At 36.2% G+C, this 24,852-nt stretch overlaps 1 protein-coding gene across 2 annotated transcripts in view; it reads left to right on the top strand.

The window, feature by feature from the left end:
• Positions 1 to 1,558: 1,558 nt before the first annotated feature.
• LOC120634563 (facilitated trehalose transporter Tret1-2 homolog) overlaps positions 1,559 to 24,852 on the top strand; it is a 28,959-nt gene continuing 5,665 nt past the window's right edge. The window contains exons 1-3 of one of the 2 annotated variants that reach the window (XM_039905261.1): positions 1,559 to 1,748; positions 20,861 to 21,211; positions 23,056 to 23,191. In XM_039905261.1, coding sequence (XP_039761195.1) covers positions 20,867 to 21,211; positions 23,056 to 23,191 — 481 coding nt within the window. In that variant the 5' untranslated portion in view covers positions 1,559 to 1,748; positions 20,861 to 20,866. Of the gene's footprint in view, positions 1,749 to 20,858; positions 21,212 to 23,055; positions 23,192 to 24,852 lie in introns of both variants that reach the window. The other variant, XM_039905260.1, reaches the window with a different exon arrangement.

The following is a 24,852-nucleotide window of genomic DNA, read 5'->3' on the forward strand; positions in this document are numbered from 1 at the left end:
TAAAAAAATAAAATAACATGTTACCGAAGGAGGAGTCGGTGCAGTTGAGAGACTTGAGCTTTGACTCTCATCCGATCTGCCACAGGAGAGAGACAAATTACGGGGCATTTAGTGGTTTGCCCCCATCATGGGTAGCGTAGGGAGCAGGAAAAAAATAAATCCCCCGAATATATCCCATCACCCACCTGCAAAAACAACAGAAAATAGGAAGTTTACCCCCGTTCATAATTACACATCAATGCTCGGAGAGTTGATAATGCTGTGGGAGAAGAATAGCATTTTGTCCTTTCCTCGGCAAGAAAAATGATTCCTGGTCATGGTAGACGTGCTGAAGAGGATCCGCCTCAAAAGCTGCCGCAGGCTGGTTCGCGGAGGGTAGCGGAACCTTCACCAGGCGACCAGGATTTCCCATGTAAAAGAAAAGATGAGAACGACCAATAACGTCATGAATTTAATATCTTGACGCAGTTGATATAAAGTAGCCTATTTAACTCCTCGCAAAATCTCCACCTGTTTGTAAAGGCCGTGTCAATATCGGTTCAACCATTCGGGAGATTAGTCCGTATATACTGACAGACAGAACAAAATGTATACACGTATATTTAGTTTGGATTAAGTGCAAAGTATTTATCAGTATCAACCCATTAGCGGCGCACAACAGGATACAGGTCGCGTTACAGAATGAAAGGGGTTAAGCACATAGTCCACTAAGCTGGTCCAGTGCGGATTGGTGTACCTCACACGCATTTGACTCTTAAAAGAGGGCTTCAGCGATATATTGACGCCACTTTGTTTCTTACCGAAATAAACTATTTTTATTTTATTTATTTTATTTGAGGACAATAATGGTCAACTTTCGAGCAGGCATTAAACTTACACTCACATAGCTTTAAACTTTTCGAAGTTCGGGGACCGATTTCAGTCCGCCCGAAAGAGAGACACAGATAAGAAATAAACAATTCAGTACATCATTTAGTCTAGGCTGAAAATCGTGTTCTAGTGTGACAGTTGGAAATCTTACAATAATTGTGCTTGTGGGAAGCTACAGGCGTGACTAAGTGATTTAGCGTTCTGGTACGATGTCGCGATTAAGGGTATGGGTTTGATATAACTATTAGGGGTTGTGCCCCTAAAAATTTAGCCCGTTACCATCTTCATCGTCATCCACCAGCAGGTGAGATTGGAGTCAAGGGGAAACTTGCAGTTGAATCTTTATGTACAAAAATTAATTGCTGTTCTTTAGTCTCACTTACGGCTGATCCGATTTTGATAAATTAGGTCATGAAATATTCGTCAAAGAAGTTTAAAAGGTGAAACGATGAAAAAATGAGGAAAAATTGCGATGAAAATACTTCCTGTCATTTTTTCACCAACTCGAGGCGCTACGAAAATTGCCGACTCAGCTCGTAAAATAATTATAAAATAACACCCTGTATAAGCTTATGAATACATACGGGCGCTAAGGCTAAACCAATATCGATACGTTTAAATATCGATAAAGGGCGCGTCTCTCGCAACCGCGTTCTCGCTGCGTACGCGACCGTACGTCTCCACTTGGCGTATCGTTCAGTTCATTTCGGTTAGTTATCGGTCTCTCGTACTCTCACGCGTACGCCTGTTGGAACATCAACTGTTTATTTCTATTAAAATTGTTGTTAAATTGTAACACGTTGAAACTAAACTAGTGCTGTGACACGGTTAAGTGCTGTTTCAGTTTTTTGGTGTTCGGTGAATTTTATTGAAAAAAGGTATTTGTTTTTTTTTTATAATTAATAAAGTTTACTAAAAAAAATATTTATAACATACGCCAATATAAAAAAAAAATTAATTGATAATTTTTTTTAAACAATTAGGCAAAATTTGAAGAGTAAAATTCATTTATTTACCTAATATTTTCGGCAAAAGATCCACACTACACTAATACTAGCATTTCATGATTACCCTTCTAGAGGAAAAATACGAGAAAACAAAAATAAAATTCAGGGATTTTTCAGTTTATGAGATTTGTTAATAACTGAGGACGCTTTTATTATTTTTTTCCTAGGTCTTTAATGTTAATACCTAACTGAAAATTTACGATGAAAATACGAAAAAAATAGCATGTATTAAGTATCTCTATTTAGTACACCAATCCGAACTAGGCCAGCGTGGTGGACTACGACCTTAACCCCTTCTCATTGTGGGCGGAGACCCGTGCCCTGTTGTGGGCAGGTAATGGGCTGGTATGATGATGATGATGAAGTATCTTTTATGTAAAATAATTTATTTAAATTTATTCATGATCTATATCTTTAATGAGTGAGGTCGACACTTTCAGTCTGGCGTCTTTTACTTTTTAATTTTAATTCAACAATATTAAAACGTCGCGTCGGTGGCCTTTGCCTACCTATTTATTATTTGCTGTCTCATCCAGCTATTCCGTCAGAAGTGGGATAATAATTTGTTTTTTTGATATATTTATCGATATTGTTACTGTTTTTCGAAATATAATATATATTCGAAATAAGTAGTTTTTCAACTACTGAGCTTCTTGCCTGCTCTTCTCGGTAGAATCTGCTCTCCGAACCGATGGTAGAGTCATAACAAACATACATACTTGACGTTTCAAAAGTGCTTATAAAGTAGGCCTAGTTGAAATAAATGAATTTTGAAATACCGCAAAAACTATTTATTTTTCCATCATCTAATAAGTGTCACATGTCTCTAGGGTACAAGCTTACGCAAAATAATATAAAGTTACGCTTTACTGCTAATCTCGCAAACAAGTTGTATATCAGGAATTTTCAAAACACATGAGCGCCCTGTACTGGTTAAAAATGAAATTCTGTGACGTTAACTACGGATCATATTGACACCGTTAATTGTAGTTGACAGTGAACAAGAATTTGAGTTTAGTTTTCAGATCGTAGGTAGATAGAAATACGTAAGCCCTTTGATTTTAATTATGCCGTTTGCAATTCGAACTTGCACTATTTAGTTCCTATTAAGTGTTTATTGAATTTATTTATGTTTTAATTTTAATAATGAAACTATGGAAGTAATAATTACAAACTAAAATTATTATTTATAATAAACTAGCTGTTGCCCGCGACTTCTTCTGCGTTTGATTTTGTATTTTTAAAGCATTCAGTATCGCTAAGCCTTAAATTACTATAGTAGTATTATATATATATATAACATGTGACTGTCAATTAATTATAGAAAAATTATTTGCAATAAAATAAAATTTGACTATAATTAAAATCTAAACTATCCTATCTCTTAAGTTGGAACAGACTGCTCACGGTGTGCCAATTTAATTTAAAATCGGTTAAGTAATTTAGGAGTCCATCGCGGACAAACATCGTGACAAGAGATTTATACATATTAAGATATAAGCCGTCTAACTGTTCACTTATGGGCATGGGACCCAAAATGCTGGCGCTATTGCCCCTTTGTATAGCTAGACTTAGCCGTTGGGCTAAATAAGCGCCAGCTCTTGGGTCACCAGACGTAAAGACCCATTTTTGTGACACTATGTTAATAAAATTTTTCGTGTCCGAAGTCCATGGCCCTAGAGTCTCAAACGCAAGCGCCGCAAAAACGTAGTCATTACAAATAACGGAGTATTTACGGCGCTTAAGCATTTGAGCAGATTCGGCTGCTGCTGCCGCTTTTTGGGACGTACTCGGCAAGTGAGAAGCTGCCAACGTATCAACGCAGGTCGCATCCTGGTTCCTATTAAGGGCTGATTTATCAAAAGAGGTGAATGTCACTTTAACACCACCAGCTATTAATAGGGTTCCGTACGCATTGATATCTTTCACGATACCCTAGAAAGTTATAGAAAGAAATTGTATGTGAATGAAATATTAAAGGTTAACCTAAATTTATCATAATTTTTAATTTCAAATTAATGTTATCGTTTTTAGTTTATTACTTATTTTTTTTTTTTTATTTTGTCCGGAGATAATAATGATAATGCTTTGTACATTTATAATTGATTATTGTAATGGCACTACACGAATTTGTAATTTTAACACAAAACTTTATTTTTTTATGAATGTTTTTACAAATAATTGCCGGTGTGTCTTATGCATAAATAAATAAATAAATCTTTCTGCGTTAGGCCTACCCTGGTCAAAAACCCTGTGTGCGACTCAGGCCTCGCTGTCCGTCTGTCTGTCAGCGGGCTGAATCTCATATCCGCAGCTACAGACTACAGAGTTAATATTTGCCTATAAGTGATATAACAAACAATATTAAAACAAAAAAAAGTTGAAATTTAAAGGGGGTAAAAACACTAATCGTTGTAACGTATTTTTATGCATTTTATTTCGATCCTTATTATGCAAACTGTGTGGTATTTCATACTAAACCAAAGATCCTAAAGGTCCCTCCATGAACTAGTCCAAATCTCACTGTGCCGATTGTTTAATTTAATTAAAATTTCATTTATTACTATGGTTCGGTGTTGTTTTTTATATTAGTACAGTTCGGTAATTAGTGTAAAATGGTTATAAATGTAAACAGTATTTTTAATCCATAGCTACATTACACAATATTAAGAAAGAGCTATAAATAGGTATACTATATCATTTGACTTACCGACTTTTAATGTATTTAATTATAATAAATATTTTTAGTAACCACAATAAATAAATGACAATATACTAAAACAAAGAAAAAAAAAACAATAATTCTGGAGTATGCTTCATTGCGGTCAACGGGCCACCTACTCAGCTCTGTGCCACAGCACAATGGCAGTAGGTACCTGCCAAGGAATACTGCAACGCTGATTTTCTATAACAAATATAATACAAACACTACACTCATAACTTAACAATAATTACAAACATTATTTTTTAAAATTATTAATAGTGTTTTTTGTTTTTGTAACCATTGTTAAAAATTTAAAAAAAATGAATATCAATAAGTTATAGGATATAGAAAATATTACAATTATAAATTTAGGTCTACAAAATAATAAAAAAATAAAATTAATATGATTCAAAAAGAAAATCAAAAATAACAAGGTACTATAGTCGTAAAAATGTAATAGGCCCGTTTTGACATTTGTGCAAGACCATAGAATGTAACTTGCAACGAGACTGAATAAAACAATAAAATAAAAATCAATTACATACAGTGCTTTAAAAAATACGTAAATTTTTTTGGGACGTTAAATAATATGAAAGAATATATCGCGAGTATTCTTTTTGCGCTTACTTTATAGTAGCATGCAATTTATAATTGTTGCGAAACGTTCCGAAAACAGTTACGTTCTGTCTTTTTTTTTTTTATACTAGAGCTGTAACCATTTTTTTACTGAATATCGAAATTAAATATTGTGTTGTTATCTTTACTGCAAAGAATGAGCTTGGTTCTCAAAATGGGTTCTAAATAATGAGTCTGAGTTAATGTATCTGACCAAGCGGCACATGACTGAAACGTCCACGCGCGCAGTTTTTCGTTCCTCATCTTGTAAAGTTGACTGCGCTCGTTTAAGTTTGATTAATATTGTTTACTATTACGTTAACTATGGCTCTTCTATTTTGGATATTAATTTAAACATAGTGATTTGACTCGATTTTTGTGTTTGTTGTTATATAGTACTAACTCTGTTTCAACATGTTGAAAAGTGGACGTATAATCAACAGCCAGTCACGCGTATTGGTTGTGAAGTTAAAGGAATACTTTGAACGAACGAACACTTTACAATACATAATAATATCAATCAAGTACTGATACAAACTTGAATTAATTTATCGTGAGTATCGAGTCCCGATTTTTACGACTATAATACTACAGATTAAACTACCGTAGGGCTTAGAGCACAGACTATATTAAGTTAATTTTTTTTCCACGTTTTCGCCACGTCTGTCATCAATAAACATTTATACATACGTTAACTTATAACTGAAGCTACGATGGTTCCAAACGCGCCCTGGAAGTTTTCTAACAGCTATTCTATTTTTATATTGATGGCATTTTGCTTCGGAATTAAACTCCTTATAGGTGTCAAGGTATTATTATAAAAACAGTCGTTTGAAAATAACAGTGCTTTAAGTGCATTGGTATATAATGTAACGTGTGATAGTTATGTTTTAGATCTAAGCAGAAGCCTTCAATAAAATCAACCGGGTGTTATTTTAGTTGTTATGCAAACAGATGTTATAACGAAATGTTATGTCATATATTATGCGGTATCTGAAGTACGTTATCTCATCCTGTAACCCAGATATGGTCCATAGTATCCTGCCTTATAACCCAATTATGTTACAGTTATTTCTAGTAACTGTACTCACCTCTCTTTCGTTTAGTACAGCTTTTGAAGAATTTATTCAGTTTTTAGCCTCACAATATATTTATAACAATATAATATTTGTAAGACAAAACATTACTCCCTATAAACGAACAGTGGATGTAAACAACCGCTTATTTGGAATGGACATAAGTTAGCATATCGTTTGCGAAAGGTGCAGAAGTCATTTGTAGGATTGAGTATATGCTTTATAATATGATTGCCATGGTAATTTTGGACCTGCCAATGCATAAGTTTAAACAATGTGTTAAAACACATTTAATAAATCGTGGTCACTATACGATAGATGAATTTCTTAACGACAAGTTTATTCAGAAAATTTATTGTTTTCGTATATATATTTTTTCACTGTAAAATGATGTTGAAAAAGAGCAATCTGCTGAAATTTTTGCCGATTCTTCTCAATAGAATCTGCCTTCCGAACCGGTGGTAGTGTCACTACAAACAGATTGACTTGAAGTTTCAAAAGTGCTTATAAACTGGGCCTACTTCGAATAAATTAGTTTTGAATTTTGAATATTTGAATTGTTATAAGGGGATGCCTATTAGATGCAAAAAGAAAGAACATATAAACTGTAGGATGTCATGGCTGCAACCAAGGTCTTGTAGAATTTCTTTCAACCTTCATCAATAGCCCATAACAGTCCATCGATGGGGGGTTAGCCCATAACCACTACCCCTAAACCACTGACCACATCTCAACTACTTAAATACTTAAACTAGTACCGACGGGGTATGTGGCTAATTTCCATTTTTTATAGCACTTATAAAGTGGAAGGTCCTGGGTTCAATTCCCGGCAAACGGAAATTTGGGAATTTAAAAGTTCTGAACTTCCTCAGGTTTAGATGCTTAGGCAAAGGCTTGGCTTTTTTGGTTATCTTTTTTTTTATAATTAATAATGTTGGACCAAGCAGATATCCCACTTAATGGTAACTGGAAAACCAATAACCGTCGCCTATAAACAGAGCAACACTCCGCAGGGCATGCAAGAAACACATCCTGCAAGGTCTCATGTGCTTAATTACACCGGCAACGCCATTCAGACCGGAACACGACATTACCCCAGACGAGCTCTGTCTAAGACTCCATCATTACACCAGATGAGATTGCGAATTCTTTTTTCTCAAGTTTTTAGAAATAAATTCCAACGTACTGAATTATAGTTAGCTGTTTATTTATTTCTTAACAACTGCAAAAAGAAGAAAAAGCCGTTTATATACGAAAATGTAATTTATTACACCTTCACGGTTCTATGGACAAAATTGTAATTTTCCTCAATTTTTTTTTTTAATTTTTCTCCTCGTTGAAACCTTCCCAAGACTTCAACCAATATTACAAGACCTAAATTAGCCAAATAGGTCAAGCTGTTCTCGAGTTTTAGAGAGACTGACGAAACGGAAGTTATTTTATATGTATACAGTATATATAGATTAGTCATTAAAGAAAACAAAAATACATTACTTATCTACCCAGTTGACGAGTGCATTGACCTATGCATTCTTTAGTTTTCTTCATGAATTTCTTCTTCGATCGCGCAGTGGTCGGCATAGCAACATCTCGCTAGGCGAGTTTTGTTTGTTTATTTCTGGCCAAGCCTCCGTGGGATTGTGTTTAAAAATAGCATCTAGTGAGACAAGCTATTATTACGGGCAACTGTTAAGTAGAAATACAGCCGCAGGTAGCCTAGGGTCTAAATCACTATGTAAGGAATGTTATAGGCCTACATAAATAAAGAAAATTTGAATTTTGAATTTGGAATTGTGTGTCGCTTTCAATGATGCCTTTTGATGAAATTCAGTAGGGCGATTGTCCAAGGATTTTCACGGTTTTGTAAAGGTTTAGAAGTAGTACGTGTTCCTTGCATGCCCTGCGAAATGTTGATCATGTCAAACTCATATTCTCATCATCATCGTATCGAGCCATTCTCCCACAATGACAAGGGGTTAAGGCCGTAGTTTAACACGCTGGCTCGATGCGGATTGGTGGACTCCACATACCTTTGAGAACATTATGTAGAACGTCTCATGTTCTGTAAAAATAATAACAAATCTATCCCAAAGGAAGCACAATTTCCAGGATAAAATGTATCCATCCGTTCAGACTTACTTGCGTGATTGAGAAACAAACATCCATCAATCCAAGTTTTTATAATAGTGTAGTGGGCGTACGGCCCATTTAATAAAGACCTATGTCTAAAAGTGATTTTTGGTTTACAAAGATAACTCATTAATTGCCCTCGAACGGATATTACCTAAAAGGCTAGGGTCGGGTCCAAAAAACTGCAAGGAATCAGAGCTATCTGTAAAGAACTTTTCATTAAGTAGGTACCACCCTATTGTTCACTGCCAATCAAGAAATTATCAGTATCCACGCTCATGCCTTAAACAGCCCGTTAAGACGTCGATGCTGGCCATGATCATTAACATATCATTGTAAAAGAAGCCCGGGGAACCGCTGCAAGGGTTCCGCTGGACACAGTCTCCTCTCGTAGAAGAGGATGCTTCAGAACTATTCCCACCACGGTGCTACAATACGGTTTGGTGGGTTGTAAAAATCATTATATGACCCACGGTTCCCCGGGCGTTACACAAAGCCAACAAGAGCGACATGCCGTAGTGGTTTTTAGTGCGGGTATACCCCCATAAAAGGAATCCCACAAAACCTCCGTCCTGCCCGAGGGAATTCCGCCAAAAATAAAAACACTGTGCCAAAAATTTGGGACATTCGTTAATCAATGACCCTGCTCATTCTGAGAGGGGATCAGTAACCGGCCGGTAGTGGGATGATATGATGGTGATAATAATGAATTTAACTAAAGCGTTGCGTAGAAACGCAAGACGTGTCTTCAGAAGTGTCCATTCCATCATTATTTCGGAGTGATTGTAATTAAGAATTTGTAGTGCAATGATTACTTAATCACTTGGGGAGATATATTTACATAGTACCTAATGCCTTTTTAATCTTTGAGTTGCACACCTCTGCTGGTATTGTATTACCATTACCTACTGCATTACGTGTCTTGGAGCAAAAAGTAGATATATCATTTGTTTACGGATGTAATTCATATTCTCTGTAATATTATATGACCTGAATACTGTGCACTTCATTTATATACATGTATATAAATGAAGTGCACAGTAGTGAAACGCCCTAGCAAGCTTACGCAGTACCATTTTTTTCCATTATAAGGTAGAACTCTTGGCTACAATCTCAGCTAAAGGTAAGTGATGACCGCGGACTAATCCGCTAGGAGTCTAGCACATGGCTGTTATATTAAACTCACAAATCTTATCAGTTTCTACACGGGATAAATCAAAACTCAAAGTCAAATATCTCTTAATTCAAATAGACACTTTTGATGCGTTGATCATATACAAAATGTGTACATAGTGATGGCAATAACTACATTCGTAAACTTAAAACTAAAACTACGAGGGTTCCAAACGTGCCGTGGTCTATTGTCCTGATATATATATTTTTATAACAAGTTTAAGCTAGTAAACGGTGGAGCAAAGCATCGTAAGGAAACCTGTATGCCTGAGAGTTCAACATAACATTCTCAAACGTGTGTGAAATCCACCAGTCCGCATTAGGCCAGCGTGGTGGCGTGGCTTCTCATTCTGAGAGAACCTAGACCTAGGGGTCAATAATGGGTTATTAGTGATGACGATGTATATTTCCATGTATGTAAATACGTTATTGTACACAGAAAATTGTATTACAACTAACTAAGATAAACTTAAATATACGAACAAAAAGGTATCGCTAAAGAGGGATCTCTGTCAGGCGTTCAGGATGATGATGATTAAAAACGAGAGATAAAACAAAAAAAAAATGATAAGAAAAAAACGGACCGAAAAGATTTTTATTTAACACTTTTTAGTGGGTAGTTTGGCAATTATCTAAATTATAATAGCCAAATGTCAACTGCTATTGTTTTTCCCGAGGCTGGGGTGCTAATGGTTGAGTTCTCTCAGCACTACACCATCAGTTTTTTTTTTTGTTACGATCATAAATTGCTTAGCAGCCATATACCATAATCGAAGCGCAACGCGTGTAATACCTACTATGTACTAATATTGTATGTAGTGTATTGTAATATTGTTCCGTTGGCCATCCGTGGTCTTCAGCATTAGTTCCACTTGACCACATGGTGCTTTTCAAAAGATTCACGAGTTCCTTATAAGAGTTCCCTCGATTTTGACGATTCCTCCAATAAATCTTCACCAAATTAAAATGGGACAAAGCAAACAAAAAATAAATTATCAAAATAAGATTATAATAATTTGCGGACCAATCGAGGAAACAAAATACAAAAAAAATTGAGACCTCCTTATGTTACTAGACAACAAAAACACAACTGTTGATTAGAACGGAACTTCGAAATCTTAGCTACTAACGGAAAATGTAAAACTTGTAACGTGATTGTGTAATAAACAGTTATTATTTAATATAACAAATGGGATAGTTATTGTGAGTTCCCCAATCCTATACTTCTATTAGATACATGTTCTGCTTTGTCCCATTCACTAGAGAGCGTTTAAATATTTTCAGCGCCATTATTTCTTATGAATGAGAGCTATCATCATTTCTTGGCACGGAAGCTGAGCAAGACTTCGTCACAGAGATACTACGTCGAAGCTAACAGTTGCCAACGGACACATCTGTTGAGTGCCCCGCCTTCTATTCGCAAATACCTTCCTAGTTGTTGTTTGGCTCAGGCGTCAGGAATGTTTATAATTCTAATCTATTAGCTATTTTATTTCGTCCGTGAACAATTTTTGATATTCCCGAGGAATGAGGTAGTTTTCCCTCAGTGAAAAATTGGCCATACCATTGAGATTTACATCCAAAACAAATGGTAATGCTTCAAATTGTTATTTACCATCAACCGATTACCGCGAAGTGTTGCGATGGTGGTCTATCTGTCTGTCTGTGAATTATTACTAGAATCGACTAGTGGGCATCGCACCGTCTAGTTTTTATAATAACTTACAACATAAAGCTCACTTTTCCATGTTCTTATTAGAGTGGAATTGGTGACAGTCCGGTGGGGTGTCGGTTGCGGGCAGTTTGGTCCATTCAGCGCGGTTATAAAAAGCTTTTATGTTAAATATATTATTACGACAACGCACACATCGCCATCTAGCCCCAAAGTAAGCGTAGCTTGAGTTATGGGTACTAAGATGACTGATGAATATGTTTATGAATAATATACATAAATACTTAGAATATACATATAAACACCCAGCCACTGAAAAACATTCATGCTCATCGCACAAACATTTTCCAGTTGTGGGAATCGAATCCACGGCCTTGGACTCAGAAAGCAGGGTCGCAAACTGCGCCAATCGGCCGTCAAACCTTTATAACTTGTACGGGGGATTTTCTTCTTTTTATATAATCTGCATACCCTGAGCATACCCTCTATGCACGCCACTGCAAATTATCCATGTAAAGGTCATGCGTTGTAGTTAAAGCAGAACAAGCCACAGGTTGTAACAATGGAGATTTTTCTCAGGTTTTTTTCCAGATCGCGTGTTCATAGGTATTGATGATGGTCGTTAATGTTAGTAGTTCAAGGCCCTTTGATTATCTTGTGGCGGAACGTAGGAAAACATGTGACATTTTTAATTGCCTTCTATGTGACAAGCACGTGGCATCCCATCCAGGGAATCATCGTCCGGAAGGTATACAAGGAATTCCCCGGGCGTCTAATAAAGCGAAGAGGGACATGCCGTGGTGACTGTAGCGCCATCTAGTAGCCATTGCAGTTGCAGTTTCGATATACTTTTCAAAGGTCCATATTACAACGAGACACTTTAAAACAAGATGTGAAGTATTGCTTTTTTATACTTTTATAATTATGTTTTGAATTTTTTATCATCACTTGGAGGAAATATCAAATTTATAATTTTTTTAATGCATATAAAATTTCGGATCCGACAGGATTTGAAACTGCGACTCGCACACAATCGCGGCCTGAGCGCTTTACGATAAACCTACGACTCGCCTGTCACACTTATGCACATATTTGCGGTTTCCACTGTAGGACTTTCAATCTTTGTATACGTTTCTCGAGTGTTATTAAAAACTGGCCATTTGCAGGTCGGACACGCGCACGAAGGTTTCCGTACCCATTATATAGGTATAAAAACGCCAAAAAAATAATGTCTTTTATAGGAGCCCCTTGAATATTTTTTTATTCTGTTTTTTAGTATTTGTTGTTATAGCGGCACCAGAAATGCATTATCTGTGAAAATCTACCAGGTTCATGAGATACAGCCTGGTGACAGACGGACAGATAGACAGTCAGACGGACGGACAGGGGCGTCTTAGTTATAGGGTCTTTGGGTACGGAACCCATAAACAAGAAGGCAGTGGAATATCCGCGACATTGACTGCCGATTCTATTTTTAAAGCCACAGATAATTTTCACTCCTAGACGTTATTATCATTTGCGACAATTCTTGAAAATTTAATCATGACCGGCAGAAATGCGTACAGAAAAAGTTAATTACCTACTTACCAGTATACTGGTGTAAAGGGTAAACTACTGGGAACTATGATAAAGCAATATTAAATGAAATGCTAAAAGCTTCCTGGCTTTTGGAAAATTTTCTCATTAGTTTTTTACGTAAAATCCAATACTTACTTAAATATATTTTGCGCCTGCCATTTAAATTCTTATTCAAATATTTGATTTGTTGTAAAACTAATTATCTAGATAAAATTGCAATGCGGTCAGCTATAAATAGATTAAGACTGGCGTATTCACATTTCAAATAACTGCTATTTTATTTTAGTTTTCGTTTTTTACCAAGGTGTGCCTATGCCATGTGGTGACGGCAGATCAGTATACTGTTTTCACCAACCCTTCTTCTTGCGGATGTCGTACGAGGCGACCAAGGGAATATAACAAAGAACGGGCTGCAACATCTTCTGTGCTACTAATACCATCTACTGGGCAGACTGCCCAGCGTGAACCCTCCCGTTGGGAGTGGCCTTTAGTCCATGATATATTATGAGAATTAAGCTTCATTTTCAATACCCCGCGAAAAGCAGAAGAATCTGTATGGTATGATTAATAATTTTCTCAATCCTTATAGATATACTCCACACCAAAAAGGTCTTCGGTTATGTACCTTCTACGCACGTTTCGCTCCGGAACCGGAGCATCCTCAGGAGATGTTGACCATGTTGATTATATATCATGGAATTCCGCAAAGTTACTCCTGCTTTTATCCAGCAGTGGACCATTATAGGATTTTGATGGTGATGTTAATGAAGCTGCCGAGGCAGTAACCACTCTTCATGAAACCGTTTTCCTTCCGATCTGAAAAGGTTCTAATACAATTATATTTTTACAAATCGTTGCAAAGTTCTTTATCTGTCCGTGAAAATTCCACCTTAATTCGTTTAGTTATTCTGAAAAATACACAGTACAAACAAATCTATGCTTACTTATTTTTTTTAGGAAGAGAACCGCTGGTCACTTTAGGTATTTGTTGATAGTAGTATGTCGATCTCCTTGGTGCATGGGGTCTCGCTATAGTTCGATTCCCGCTAGGGGCAATTTAGGAATTTATAATTTCCGAAGTTTCCCTGGTCTGGTACGGTGTTTTGGCTGTCTCTAGTTAGCATCCTTCGTACAATTGTCAACTGCACAGTCTTGTCGACACGAACTAGAAAAAATTAAAACAGTCCGCTTCCAAATTTCTCTGCTTCATCACTTTTACTACCACGTGAGATTACTAACATAGTGTAGTAGTGGTATAAAAAACTTACGGATCTGACAATCTGTTGTGCCCACAGCTATTTTAACATCGTTCTGTGTTAAACGTAATTTCTACGCATTATCTGAAGGACAACATAAAAACTTTTTTTTTCCACCATTGTTAAATTTTAAAATAGAATATAACTGTAAAAAGATTTCCGCCAATTTGAATCGTGGATATGCCCTCGCTGTCACGATATGGCCGTGGAATGCCTACGTGCGTCCAAACATTTGTCATGGTACGATGTCCCATTGCGTGACTATAGAGACCGTTATATTCAAACACGATATGTATTACCAAGGCTATGTAGTAGGGAATCTTCAAAATCATCATCAATATCCTATGTGCGAGAGCTCTCGTGATGTGCTCAACCGTACGAATAGGAAGATCTGCCTCCGAGCTGGAAGGGGACCGAGATCCATCTAATCATCTTTGGAATCGCAAACGGTAAATTTTTGTGAACACTTCGCTAGCGCGATGCAGGATCTTCGTGGCGCCATCTATAAATTAAGGTATCATCATCATCAAATCAACCGATCGACGTCCACTCCTCGACATAGGTCTTTTTTAGGGCGATCCAAACTCCACGATTCTGGGCCGCTTGTATCCAACTCCGGCTTCCCGCAACTCGTTTGATGTCGTCTGTCCACCCGGTTTGGGGATGACCAACCCTGCTTATACCGGTGCAGGGTTGCCACTCCAACACTTATGAACCCCAACGTCCATCGGTTCTCCGAGCAATGTGCCCTGCCCATTGCCACTTAAGCTTCGGGACTCGTTAAGCTATGTCTGTAATTCTAGTTCTTCTACTCCTCATTTCTGATCACATAGAGATACTCCTAATATAGCTCTTTCCATCGCTCGCTCAGTGACTCTGAGCCTTCTTATGAGGCCATATATATTATTTAAACGTAAATAAAACTAATGGTACGGTCATTAAAACCGTATGCATGAACGTGTTTATTAATAAATTAAACATTTCAATGGGTCGCATTGGAAAACAATGAGTAGATCAATTAACTTGAGTAGTACATAGGTAATTGTTTCAAGGAAATCGGTTTGTTTTTTATGTGATTTAGAACGCATGATAAAGCCTGCGACTGCACGCGCAAAAGTGGTCCTGATTTATCGTGAGTATGGTAGAAGTCCTTTTATCACATCAACCTTTTATCGGCCCACTACAGAGCACGGGTCTCCTCCCACAATGAGAAGGGGTTAATGCCGTAGTCCGTTACGCTGGCCCAGTGCGGATTGGTGGACTCCACACACCTTTGAGACCATTATGTAGACCTCTCAGGCATGCCGGTTTCGTCACGAACTTTTCCTTCACCGAAGTCGAGCTCTTACCCAACGCGCTATCACCGCTTCAGAAGTCCTTGAAGTGCATAAATCAAATTAAAATACCAATCAAGATCCATTTGGAAAGAAAACATATAAAAAGTTGTATTACCTTACGCTAAAAGGGCGTCACTCTGTTGTCATATTGAAAAACTTGCAAAACATTACACTCGACACTTGATTGTGTGACCTTATTATAATCAAGTACCTAAGTACCAAAATCATTTGATTTTGAATGAAATTACCTTTTCACTATTTTCCTACGTTGTTCTGGCGAAAATATATTACAATATTCATCATATCATAGTCATATCAACCAAAAGACGTCCACTGCTAGACATAGGTCTTTTGTAGGGTTCCAAATTCCACGGTTTTGCGCCGCTTGGATCCACCTTGCGATGAACTTAATGTCGTCTGTCCACCTCGTTGAGGGTCAACCAACGCTGCGCTTTCCAGTGCGGGGCTGCCGGTTCCGAAATATATGCCCCGCCAATTGCCATTTCAGCTTCGCGACTCGTTGATGTCGGTAACTCTGGTTCTTCTACGGATCTCCACATTTCTGACGTGATCACGTACGATCAGATACTGTGAGCATACTCTCTCCATGACCCGCTAAGTGACTCTGAGCCTTCTTATGAGGCCCATAGTTAGCGACCATTAAAATATTACTAATAGAATAATAGAATGACGATATATGTAGTCTTAAATGAAAGCGCACTTACCTATAAATATGTAACTACTTAATGCTTTATTTTAAACAATTTGTGAAAACACATTTATTACAGCGAGGTTACTATACAATTGATGAATTGCCTAATGACAAGGTTGCTTGGTAGCTTCTGGCTCCGCTTCTCTCACAAGATAAAAAAATAAATGTTAAAATGTAAAATGTAAATTTTTGATGTAGAAAAAGAGCAAGCTGAGTTTCTTGCCGGCTACTTATCGGTAGAATCTGCCTTCCGAATCCGTGGTAGAGTGACTAAAAACAGACAGACTTGACATTTCAAAAGAGCTTTTAGAGCAAGCCTACTTGAAATAAATTAATTTTAAATATTGTATTTTTTTAATTTTACACTATGCTTATAACTTTTATAAGCAATGATTAAAATTAAAAAATATGGTCAGAAAAATAATAGATACAACTTACCAATTTTATAGCTAATCAATTGTTCATACACTTTAAAGATCTTTGAATAGTGAAGGCATATAGCTTAGTAATGTAAAACAATTATTATTATGAAATGCGATACCGGAAAATTCGTGGCGCACGATATTGAAAATTGCATTAAAGTCCGTCCAGATTCATAATACACGGTCGGGAAAATTAGCTCACTACTTATAAATATCGTTATATATCAGTTCCCCTGCGAATCACTAGCATTTAAAAAAGATTAATTTTAAACCTCGGCAGTAATGGCAACTACAAACTCATGCACTCAAAATCAACCAAAGCACCGTGGCATGCACGGGACCGTTAGGGGTAGAATTTAAAAAAAATCTTTCATATAATTATTATTATTCGTAATCTGTGGCACAATCGTAGCAATCGATATGAGTGAAACATCACTTAGGTGGCGTTACCCGTCCATGAAGTAGGTACAATAGATATTATTTATGAGAATTGAGCTTAATTTGCTATACTTCGCGAAAAGCAGGAGAATCTGTATAGTGTAATTTATAATTTCTTCCATCTGTAACGTACTCGCTAGTGTCTAGTCTCTACGCACGTTTCGCTCCAATGCCGGAGAATTCTCAGGATATTGTTGACTTTATAATAAATAATTGTTAAGTACACACGATGATTTAACAGAGTAGCAAATTAAGTTTAATTTTCATAATATATCATGGATTTCGATAACGCCTGCTTCTATCCAATACAATATTATTTGTATGAAATTTTAACTTTATCAATATTAAACTTCACGGGCGTGAGTTATCAAAAAACCTATTAATAAAATGGAGAAACAATGGTACATCTCATAGAATATTGTCTCGAAATTTCAAAGTTCTGCGTTCTTCAGGTCTTCTGGTTGTCAGTTAGTCAGCACAAAGCCTTTTAAAGCTATTGAGTATTATGAGCTTTTATAATCTATAAGTATTATATAATTTCAAATCAATCATTTTAAATGCAAGGTATGCAAATGCCATACATTGATTAAATGTAAATCAGTTGCCAAGTTCAATCTTTGCACGGTCTTATTATCTAGTTGACCTTTGATTGAATTCAGATAGACAGATAAAAGATAAATTAGTGCTTGGTTATAAGAATACTATATTCTACTAATCAAGCTCTTTCATTCAGTTGTGAAAAAATTTGTTATTCGTTATTTTGTAGCGGCGGCCATATAGAACCGATTTTCGTTAAACATAGCAAGGAACACTCTAACCTTTCAAAAAGAATAAATGTTAGTAAAATTTCGGTAGTGCAACAGCTGAGGTTCCTGCTGCATTTTTATTTTTAATCTATATTAGACTGGCTTTTTCTCCATAGAACCATATAGTCAAAAGTCAAAGTCAAATATTTCTTTATTCAAATAGGCACATAGATGGCACTTTTAATGCGTACATTACATAGGAGTAAAATATGACATAGGAGTTAGTTGATGGCGATAAATAAATTCGTCAAATTAAAACTAAAGCTACGACGGTTCCAAACGCGCCCAGGTCTAAGAAGAAGCCCACAAATAAATTAGTCGGTTGTTATTTTTTTTTGTTATCACCATCTCACATTGTCATTTAAAATCTATTAAAGAAGCAACCTGGTTAGAGCAATAATTTACACCCAAGCATTTTTATCATTGACGTAGTCCTTAATACTATAATAGGACATTTCTATAAGCTTACGTTTAATACAAACTTTGAACTTTTTCAGAGACATCAAGATATCAACTAGTAATTAATTGTAAAATTGTATACAATTTCCTTTAAATGAATAACTTATTTTATGTAAACTAGTAAAAGGTGATAAGGCTACAAACAGACCTACTTATAATGAAGAACATTTATATTTGTACACAAATTATTCTAAGTAAACTATTTGAAGATGAATGATGCGAAACGGAGCTAATCAACAATTCATTTTAAACATCCGAATTCAGCCGTCGCAAAAAGTAAAAGCAGAAGTGTTTCAAAGCGTTAAGTTCAATAATAGTTTGTGAAACAGTTTATTTAGTTTTAGCCTTTGTCTGTGACTTACTATACTTCAGTGTCGGATCGCTAGGTCTGTTCAGCTTCAGTCAATTACAACATCAATGTGAGTTTGTTACATTTGTATAAATAAATAAATATACTACCATCCATGCCATGCCATCCAATTGTTAGGGTAGTTTTATGTTTATTAATTCTTTGTTAAACCATTTGTTATTACTACTTCTTTGTTAAACCATTTGGTTTTATTGGTTTCATAATGAGGATTTTATATTTTTTGCGTCTGTCTGCCTAACTAACAAGTACCTATGTATTTTAAACCAGCTAGGTTAGGACGCGGGCGCCGCGCCTATTATCTAACTTGTATGTGCGACGCTGGCTTAAGAAAGTTGGGAACGCCTGTTATAGAGATTAAGATTCTTATTAAAAGTTACAGAAAAAATATGTCATTTTTAACTACATAATTACAATATATATTTATAATATTGTCACAAGGTCCTGTCCTGTAATATTGTCACAAAAAACAAAGTACTTAAAAAGCTCATTACTTTTATTTTTTCACATTTTTTTGTTTCATAATCCGTCTCGCCGTGAACTTGGTATAGTTTTTATCATTGCCAACTTTTATTACATTGGCTACTACACGGAAATTTAACGATGGAGCAACGTGGACAGGGCTGTCGACTTAACGTTTAATTATAGGAAAATCATAATTAAAGATGTTCGCGATTTGTAGTAAATTCACCAATCCGATTCAAAATCGCCCATAAAGGCCCAATGCTGATTATTTATTCTTCGCATATAAATTTTTAAGATGATTGTATTTAACCTGATAAGGATATTAATACTGAGCTAATTGTATGTTATACAGTCAACATCTTCTGATGATGTTTCTCTGGTTTCGGAGTGAAATGTAGATACTATAGTTTGGTAGATTTGTGTTGATTTAAGAAATTATACATTGCACCCAAGAGATATGCCGTGTTTTCGCAGATTTCATTTATCTTAATGTCCATTTTATATCGTCGACTTCCGTAAAAGAAACACATGCTCCTATCCAATAACCGTTAGTAAAAACATAGTTATATAAAAAGTTTGTCTTCTTTTAGTTAATAATTTCTTTTTAAAGCTCAAAATTGGCAACCCTAAAATGTATCACGTGAAAGTGCATATGATAATTCGGAGGTCAAATTTAATAACTATCTACTTATATGATAAATAAGCAATACATTACTACATCCACTTAATTAACATAGTAATATTACGCACAGACTTTCGACAAGTGTTTTAAGTTACGTTAAATCACTTATCAAATTCTAGTTGAACTCGTATCAAGAGTTGAGCGCTATATCATAACGCAGTCTAGATGGAAACAAAAGAACTAGAATTCAAATATCTACTATTGATATTACTTTTTGTAAACAAAGATAACAGATATAGATATGTTGCTGGATATGTCCAGGTTGTAATGACAAATCGAGTTTTTTTCTGGCGGGAGCTTCGGCTGTGGCTAGTTACAACCAACACACGTTACACGTTATTGGTACAATAGTACCAATGACGTGAAGAAACTGATTAGGGGTATAGGTTTAACATAACTGCCATACCCCTAAAAGGTTAGCCAGCTAGCATCTTAGACTACATCATCACTTACCATCAGGTGAGATTGCAGTCAAGGGCTGACTTGTAATGGAATAAAAAAAAGTCAGCAACAGAGGTCGATTGCAAAGTAGCGGATCATGAGAAAGGTTTCGCATGCTTTTCTTTAATTTTTTTTACCTAAGTCTAAAGTTAGGTTAGGTTGGAACCTATTTGTAAATCTTAAATCTAAACAATTTAGTAAATGGTTTCCTTAACTAAATTGTTTAGATTTAATAGGTATAATAGGTAAAGGTTAAAACAACTTCGTGAAATTTCCTATCTAAGTGTGATACCACTGCTAAGCAAAGCCGCCCCCGAAATATATCTTAGAAGCCCAGTAGCTGTTACATTAGGCCACGTCTATAATGCGTTAATTTCTTAGTTTATTATTGCAATAGAAGTGAGGAGCTAGGTAATATCGTTATTTACATCACTCTGATGATCCGGTTCAAATGTATAAACGGTAATTTGAACATTTACATTAGGGGTATCTCCAGTGACACAAGCATATTGAAGCTGCCCCTATTATGTCTGTGTGTATTACTTAAACACACCAACGTTTTAACATACACCTAGAAACACACACCCACATACTTCTGCTGACGGTAGTAAAAATGGAAGTGACTAAAACAAAATGTATCTTCTTTACAGATAAGCATGGGGGAGGATAGGAACGACAACGCAGAAGAGGTAACAGTCGACGAAAAGGAGGCTCCTCCGGACGCCGAAGACGCTACAGAAGCTAAAGCTGATGACAAAGAAGAAAAAGCTGATGACATAGAAGATAATATGCAGAAGCAAATAGACGTGGTAATAAACAAGGAAATGACGATGAAATACGCAGATAGTGCTATCAGGCAGCGAGAAAATGAGAAGTCTAATTACATACAGAATATTAAGAACTCGACCTCAGGGCTGAGTTTAAGCGATCTGAATCAGAAAGAGGAAACTCTTTTGACAGACTCGAAGACTGTTGCGAGATTTTCGCCGATATGGAAACAGGTGGGTTTTTAAAATAAACAATTTTTTAGACATATGATATTTGTGACATTTGTCTTGCATTTTCGGAATAGAGACTCAGAGGCAACGAAAATATTTCGTACATTTGAGAAACTCGTTCATTCGAGTACAAAGAATTGGTCCCGATTCTTTTAAAAACAATTTAAAAACGAGAAAATAATAACCATTATGGTTTTCAGGTTAATTGTCCTTCGGGGATCGATCTCTAAACTACATTCCTAGTACCTAAGTATTTTTGTTTGAACATATTTCGCCACATATACATTATATGTTATTTCTATTATGGTTAAAATCTTTGGAAAGATGTAAGAAAAAGACGTTTATTTATATATTTAATTATTTTTTTTTATTTATATAAATATATAAATATTTTTGGATTTTTCCAGCGCTGACAACTATCATGCGAAAAATCTAAAATCATGTCATCAACATTGTATTTAGGTTAACGTTCAACCACGATTCGAGATTCTGCTTTACTCTTATATTATTCTTCTTTGTAAAATTATTCATTTCTAATGGTAATTTCCAAATTGTGTTGTGGCATTGTTAATAATTTTCCAGCCTTCAAACATCAACTTTATTGTGTCAAAGAAGACTTTCTGGACAAACGTGACGCTTCTTTGGTTTGAAAAGTTCTACTATATATAACTTATTTTCGAGTGATTAAGAAAATTTTTAATTATTTATAATGCAAATACGTTTTGTGCGTTTATCATATGGCCACTTGAACGATCAAAAAGGTTTAACATGAACTCTATCTTGAATGAACTGTGCAGCAAGTAATAATGCGATTGGAATTTCTTTGTATTTTTTGTCTTTGTTGCAATAAAGGAGTTTTAAAAATATGTTGTCCAGTCACGCATAAATAACACCAGCATGTCCCGGCACCCTGACTTATAATCATTTCACTTCACATTCTGGTGTCTGACCTTGTATATAATAAAAAAGAGTTTACCTGTCCATCTACCCTGTAAAATTCATGCCAGTCTTTAGTTACTATCCACCAAACTTAGCAAGTAATCAAAGCTTTGTTTTATGAACAAAAAAATAAAGCTTTTTAACTTTCAGAAGTCTTAAAAATTTACAATTTTATTTATTTTTATATTCTACGTACTAATTTCCACTTTCCTACAGTTTGCTCTCAAGTAAGCAAACCTGACTGGCAGTGCTAAGTTAATCTACCTTTTTATGGAACTTTTCCAAAACGTTTGATAGTCCTATAAAATCACCATTTAAGTTTTAACTAGAACTGTCTTCGGTTTTGCCCGCATATCTATACTATGACGTTTACTATATCACTATGAAGCAGTGTTGCGGTTACGACTTCGTCCACACATTCGTGGGGACCGAGAACGATACCTGGACAACCTCTTTACTTTTCATAGTTATGTGCGTTTTAAGTAATTAAATAGCACATGCTTTAACGGTGAAGGAAAGTAAGATGAAAAACCTGCATCCCTGAGAGTTCTGCATAATGTTCTGAAAGCCGTTTAAAGTCTACCAATCACCATCACTATACGGGTTTTGATAAAGGTGGTAACGTGATGATATTACTAATACCCTGCTAATGTTTTAAATGCGAAAATTGCCGCGTAAAAGGAAGACACGAACTTTTGCATTCACTACTAGGAAGTTAAGGATTTTTCTTCTTGATCTTTTCCACGTCATGTCGACACCGCATATCTTCTTCAAACTTGAAGAATTCATTTTTATCTGTATTTAAGGGATTCTTCTCATGCCCGTGTCAATACGTGACTACGTATTGACACGGGCATGAGAAGACAAACCAATCTTTATATAAACCATTTTTGATTTTTGTTTTCCAGACCTTGGCGTCCATGGCTGCCATCTTGATGACGTTCACGGGGGGCCTCACTTCGGGCTACTCCGCGGTGCTGCTGCCACAGCTGAAGGCCTCAGACAGCACCATTCCTTGTGACGACAGCACTGCTTCCTGGATCGGTGAGTTATCATCATCATCCACTGTCTATAACAGTTCACTGCTGGACTAAACGCCTCTCCTGATGGGAGGGTTTGCCAATAATCACAATGCTGGGTAGTGTAGCACGTAGGACGCTGCTGCCCGCTAAACGTTATGTTCCCCACTCGCCTCGTACGACACCCGCGGGAAAAGGTACTCTATTCTGATCTGCCGTCACCATAAAGTTTTATTATACGATCGAGGGAATAGTGCACCTGTGCTAGCGCACACTTATTGTGCAAATATCCTGCGTTTTTGACAATCTCTCGAGTTTGACCAAGATCGGTCAGGGAAACTGTTTTCTTATAAGTGGTAGGTCTCGGTGAGGTTAAGTGAGGCTTCGGCTCGTTACAACCATACCGACAAAGACCTGCCGCCAAGCGATAAAGCGTTTCGGTACGGTGGAGCGTTGAAATCGCAGGGGTGTGGGTTTAATAAAACTGTCATACCCCTACAGGTTAGTCCGACTAGCCCTTTACCATCTAAAACTTTTTTTTTAGCTGTTTCCAGCAACCCTATGTACCCAGCGGATTTGCATGCTATGTTCGCATCGAGAAGGCACAATTGTATACACATGCCAAAAAGTGCTATAGTTTATATTAGAGTAAGCAGTTGACTGTCAGATTTGCAAACTAAGTAAAAAAAAAATCCGATCAGCACCACACATGCAGTGTCGTGCTAACTTGTAGAGAAATAAAATATGTACGTTGCGTAGTGCCTACGGTTGACATCATATCTTGTTTAGCAAACATAAACGCACACTTGAAGTGGAAATCATGACAATTAAGATTACAATAAGTGGGTATTCTACATTTTCGAAATATTATTGTTTGTTCTGTGATATAACATCCATACTCTACCGGCGACCTCGTTACAGATTCATAATCACAGATAACTATATCATGGAAATAATTCCATGACTCAAGTTTTCATTTTAAAACAACGAATTTAGGCACAGACGTCTAAAGGCATTCTGCAACCCTGATACTCGTCACAGTCAATTGTCAGTATTTATTGGAGATTCCAACATTAACAAACGGTACAATATAAACAAACTTAGGTAACTATCATAAAAAATAGAACGCTTTTGACTTTTTAGTAGGCTTTTTCTAAAATGAGGTGCGTTTCGAAACCTCGTAGCTTTATCTATAATATCACTATTATGATAAAATCACCCAACTTATTGAAAGTTTTTTTTAGTGCACATTATTCTACAAGTCAAGTTCTTTCATTTGATATCAATATTGTGTTGTGAACAAAAAATTTAATTCGCCGACGATGTTCGATGGGCGATTGGCGCAGTTTGAAGCGACCCTGCTTTCTGAGTCCAAGGCCGTGGGTTTGATTCCCACAACTGGAAAATGTTTGTGTGATGAGCTTGAATGTTTTTCAGTATCTGGGTGTTTATATGTATATTCTAAGTATTTATGTATATTATTCATAAAAATATTCATCAGTCATCTTAGTACCCATAACACAAGCTACTCCTTACTTTGGGGCTAGATGGCGATGTGTGTATTGTCGTAGTATATTTATTATTTATTATTTGATACACATATTGCGGGAGGTTTGAAAAAATATGTCATTCTCCATATTGCTGCAGTGGTCATCTTGGACCGATTTTCATCAAACATAGCATATA

Source organism: Pararge aegeria, chromosome 24 (genome assembly GCF_905163445.1).
Source record: "Pararge aegeria chromosome 24, ilParAegt1.1, whole genome shotgun sequence".
Taxonomy (NCBI): Eukaryota; Metazoa; Arthropoda; class Insecta; order Lepidoptera; family Nymphalidae; genus Pararge; species Pararge aegeria.